We start from the raw sequence: 5,468 nt of genomic DNA, 5'->3' as shown, positions 1-5,468 counted from the left end.
ACGCGTGCACATTGCACATTCGTCTTCCCTTTTATTACGTCCGAAACCCGGTCAAATACAAATTTGGTGCATATTTTATTTTCCGTATGCGTGTTTATTATTTGCCTCGCTACATGCGCGATCGTGTAAATGGGCCATAAGGTTAAAGTTTGGCTTTGTAAACATCTTTATTTGCTAAAATAATGCAATGGAAGAACAAGTGTGCTACGTTAACCAGTCATACTTCAAGCTGATTGTCGCCTGACCCGAATGGAGCTATCAAGTCACGGTCGAAGTAACGTCAAACTCGTTTATTTCTGTTCAGTTGTGGTCTAGAACAAGAACGGTTTGTGCGTGTGCCACAATGGCTAAAGTGAATGCGGATTTGCAACGGGAACGGAATAAATGTACATTCAACATTGCAGAATTGACAACATTCATTGATGGTGGCACAGATAAAACAGCTGAGCGGAAGGAGAGAGGTATGTACCTATTTGATTGATGAAAACCAAAGACAGTTATAGATAAGAGGCATAATTTAAGGTGGTCTACTTTGGACAGGATATGCGTTCAATGTTCTTAAACTTAAATAATTTTTTAATGAACGAATAGATTTGCAATTTTTTTGATGTTTGTTGATGCTTCAAATAAGATTTATCTTGTTGAACATATTTAATAAAAAACAATATAACATAACATAGGTAGAATTATTAGATAAGATTATTTGTTGTATCATTTGTAAGTGCACAATCGCTTGTACTGTTTATTATTTTACTCTTTGGTATCGTTGTTCCTGAAGTGACGATTGAATTTATTTGCAAACTAGCCTTTGCCCGCGGCTTCGCACACGTACGCACGCTTGTTATTCATATAAATTTATACTTGAAACACATACACAACAACTATTGAAAAACAAACCATCAATATCCGTTGTGTAGTTTTAAAGATTTAAGCATACTACATATGTACAGATAGACGCGGAAAGCGACGTTTTATATATTCTTTATACTTAGTGATTTTAAAATTGTCGTTTCGTATAATTTTATCAAATTGATTTATTTTTCAACCACAAAAAGAGAAGGTTATGAATTCGACGTTTTTTGTGTTCGTTACACAGTAACCAGTACGTCTCCTGTATTTGTGACCTCATATTTTTTTACTGGATTAACCACACATAACATTATACTCCTTTTTTATTTCAAAGCCTCCCATGTGGTCCCGTTTAGATTTGGTCAAGTTCTGACAACTTGAAGGCGATTTACTTTTTTGTTAAAAATAATTACTTTTCCTTGAAACTCATATTGTTTTAGTATTTCCATGTGTTTTTAAATTTAACTATTACATAATTAGTATTGAACCGATGACGTGAATTTCAACAGGAAAATTTTTTTGCAAGCCAAGATATTTATTAAAGCGGGTTTTTAATTTTTGCTGTTTTTTACATAATAGACAAAATCGATCGAGTCTCGTGACCGTGAGAGATCGTGAGGCGATAAAATACACACATTTCTACATATTACAGTAGTATATCGATATTATTGGTATTAACAATTATTTTAAAATGTTTCTCACATAAATATTAAGTGACCTATTATAAAAAAAACTCCTTTCGTGTCGACAATTTGAATACCGCACAGATAATTCATGTTTAATAATATAATAGTATAGAAAAAACAGATTAAATATAATTGAGTTAGGTATGATTAAGTGTCTATTAATTATGAACCTAGGGTAATAAGGAAAACACTTGATCTGTTCTTCGAGAGATTTTTTTTGTGATTTTACAAAGCTCTTGCGTGTAATAAAGAGAATATGGGTCTAAGCCCACAAATAGAAGAACCAATCGATTAATTTGAAAATATATTTTACCATAACAAAACTCTACATCCCATACTTACATATACATAACGAATATAGGCTATGTTTAACACGATTTTATTAGCTTCACTTATATGTTTGTATGCAACTGGCTCCTTTTGCTTCCACTTTAAAAGGACAGATTTAATTCGAACTTTGTTATCAAGGAACGTTGACAATACAATTGTTTCATGAGATTTATTATCACCATGAATAAATAACAGAAATGAAAACAAACATTGTTAGGAAATAAAAAAAAAACACGTTTTAATAATGAGAGTTTTTCAAGTTTCTTTATTTTTATCCTACATCAATCCATATGAAAGCGGGTCAAGTGGCCAGCCTTATATGAAAATGTTATTTAAATTTGAACCTACGTTTTTAAAGAAATATACGTATTAGTATATTTCACTACTAGGTAAAGTTTCCACTTGCACTACTGGTAAATATAACAGGACACTTGGAAAGCAGACTTGGAAAGTTCACATTATCACATATATCATAACTAGCTGCTATCCCGTAGGAATATCGGGATAAAAAGTTGCCTATATGTTATGCCAGTTGTCCAGATGTCTACATACCAAATTTCATTGCAATCGGTTCAGTAGTTTTGCGTGAAAGAGCAACAAACACACACACATCCTTACAAACTTGCGCGTTTATAATATTAATAACATAATAACTACACATATTATATTAGTCTTAGATGTATTTACTAAATGCCCTTGTTACCTAAAGCATTCCCAAGCAACTTATGGTACGGTCTACCTAATAGTTAATAATATTTAAATCGTTATATTTGCTTTTGAAATTTCCTTCTTAAACTATTTGCTATTTTTTACAGAAAACATTTTAACAAGTAGAAACACAGAGCTGTCACCCGTTCCCGAAGAATATTTGAGTCACAAAGAAAAATATGAAAATGCGGTCAGAAACTCCGTTGTACTGTTTGGATTGGTTCGAAAGATGCAGGAAGAGGGAAAAACGTCGGTAACAAACTACAGGTAAAATTGTGCTTTATTAGTTCAAGTATAAGATTTACTATTGAAACGTCGAAAAACAACGTCAAAGTGTTGATCAAAAACACTTATATGGTGTGGTTAAGCAACCAGCGGCATGAGTCTAATGATGGAAAAGTGTTTCAGAGAGAACGCAAGAGACAGTATCTGCTATTAGTCATAAAAAATAATAAAATATTCATATGTATTTACAAGATGTTCACTTTTCAAAATATAATGTTCATAGTAATTTAATTATTTATCCATTTGAACTTAACCTGTGCCACAGATAATACAAAAAATACTAAATACTTCCTATGCCTCAGTTACACAGAAATTATGTTAAATTGCACCCGTTATAAATTTCGAAAGAAGAGTGAGTTCGTGTGAGAACGCGACCATCATAAGTAAAAAATCACATTGTAATATTTCGTAAAGATTATTTTTTGTTTCATAGCGATTACATAACTTCTTATTTATGTTATTGCTGTCGTGAAATTGAAAAAAAGTTTTCTTAATGTATATTTTTTTAATAATGATTATATTTGTGTATATTTCACTAACATAGTTTTCAAGTCAAGTTACTAACGAGTGAGCCTCTGTACCATAAATAAAGGAGTATTATTTGCGAGGTATAAAGCTGGGCAAAAAACAAATACATGCTTGGCCCTCCGTCACATCGTTCGATTTATTGTTCCGTATTAATTTCCGTAATAACATTTGAAAAGAGAAAAGCTATTTTTATTAATTGTACCCTATTATTGTAATGTATTCATCACATGACTGGTCAAAGTTCAAAAGGCCATTCACAAGGATTGTTTAGGCACAATAGCTTGTATGTTGATGGTATGTATATTTAAAAATGTAAATTACATATCCATACAAATAAATGAAATCGATATGTTTGTTTGTAATAATAATTATTATTAAATTTTTTTTTAATTAAATGCAAGACCTATAACTGTATGTTACTACCTTAATTGTTAACCTCCGGGTTATCTGGGAGAGATCTTCCGGGTTGTCTGGGAGAGATCGCTTATACCGACTAACAAGAGTTGGTGATAGATATTGTTATGAAACGAGGAACGGAAATAAAATTGAAATACCTGTTGTTGGGTTTAATTAAGTAGAAAAATTATTTACGCTTTTACAGTAGTATTCCTCATAGTAATAAAGAGTTTAGTGATATGTAATCTTAACATTGTTTTTTAAAAGCAACTATAGAGTTTTTGCTCGCTCTCCTCCGTAGAAACTACTTACCGAACCGATAAAACTATGCTATGACAATTCAAAAGTGCTTCTAGAAGTCCAATTGAATATATATATATGTTCGAGTTAGAGTTTAAACGTTATCTATATTTAGACATTCAACTCGTACAATGACCTGTTTTATTTGAATATAAAATGTATTACTTCGGAAGGTATAATATTGAAATTACAGGATTTAAAGAACATTATCACATGCAATTGCATATCTTTAATTGTATTAATTTTTATCACATAATATCTCATGTATCCACAAATTTTTATACCAAAATCGAGTAGCTTTCACAGCGTTTCTTATATACACACTACCATAACATACAGTTCGGAGAAAGGAGGTTTATGTGATACCTGTTTTCTTTTTTTATTTTATTTATAAACCTTTGTGTTAATGTATTCGGCGAATTCTAAATTTGAATATTTTTCTTTCAATCCAGTTTCAAAAAAATCTAAAAGTTTTCATAGGAAATACAAATTATCCCCTTTTCCAGGGATGTCGTATCAGGATTACTGGGGTCTTCTACAACTCGGGACGGATCTCCTCTTGGTCTGCACTATATAATGTTCATGCCAGCCATCCTCAACCAGGGCAATGAGGAGCAGCAAGCCCAGTGGCTGCCAAGGGCGTGGAATTGTAGTATTATCGGGAGTTACGCTCAAGTGAGTTTAGATAAATATATTGAATAAGACTAATGCCTAATATGTTAAAAGAGTACACGAGGGTAAAAAATGAAAAGAAAGTATGAAAAGATTTCAATTTCTCTTTTAGACAGAGTTAGGGCATGGGACATTCATCCGGGGGCTGGAGACAACAGCTACATATGATCCAAGTACAAAGGAATTCGTTCTGAACACTCCCACCCTTACCTCGTACAAATGGTGGCCTGGGGGGTGTAAGTATTCCATTAAATTTATCTTACATTACGATGTTTCGCGTCAATGAACTCTGAAACTTCATCGAGATATGTCAAATTTTGTAATACTAGCTACGACTCGCGGTTTCACCCGCGTAAGTTCGTATCCCGTAGGAATATCGGGATAAAAAGTTGCCTATATGTTATTCCAGTTATTCAGCTATCTAAGTACCAAATTTCATTGCAATCGGTCTGGTAGTTTTTGTGTGAAAGAGTAACAAACGTACTCACATCCTTAATGTTTTCAAATTTTTTTTCGGTATTTAATTTATGTAAGAGACCGCCTCCTCGGTACAGGCGTGGGTAACGCGTGATCGTAGAACCGAGGGCACCTGGGTTCGATTCCCGGTGGGGACGCACAACAAAAAAATAAATGTCTCGGTCTGGCAGGACACAGAAGGCTGTCACCTACTTGTCCATAAAGAAAATCGATCAGTGAAACAGATGTATATCATCT

At 33.0% G+C, this 5,468-nt stretch overlaps 1 protein-coding gene across 1 annotated transcript in view; it reads left to right on the top strand.

Moving 5' to 3' along the window:
- LOC119829558 (probable peroxisomal acyl-coenzyme A oxidase 1) overlaps nucleotides 1-5,468 on the top strand; it is an 11,245-nt gene continuing 5,777 nt past the window's right edge. Inside the window, exons 1-4 of the mRNA XM_038352124.1 lie at nucleotides 1-461; nucleotides 2,681-2,840; nucleotides 4,589-4,757; nucleotides 4,867-4,990. Of these exons, the coding sequence (XP_038208052.1) occupies nucleotides 344-461; nucleotides 2,681-2,840; nucleotides 4,589-4,757; nucleotides 4,867-4,990 (571 nt within the window). The 5' untranslated portion in view covers nucleotides 1-343. The remainder of the gene's footprint in view (nucleotides 462-2,680; nucleotides 2,841-4,588; nucleotides 4,758-4,866; nucleotides 4,991-5,468) is intronic.

This window comes from Zerene cesonia, chromosome 10 (genome assembly GCF_012273895.1).
Source record: "Zerene cesonia ecotype Mississippi chromosome 10, Zerene_cesonia_1.1, whole genome shotgun sequence".
NCBI lineage: Eukaryota > Metazoa > Arthropoda > Insecta > Lepidoptera > Pieridae > Zerene > Zerene cesonia.
The sequence above is the reverse complement of the archived record's forward strand: the minus strand, read 5'-3'. Positions and strand labels throughout refer to the sequence as shown.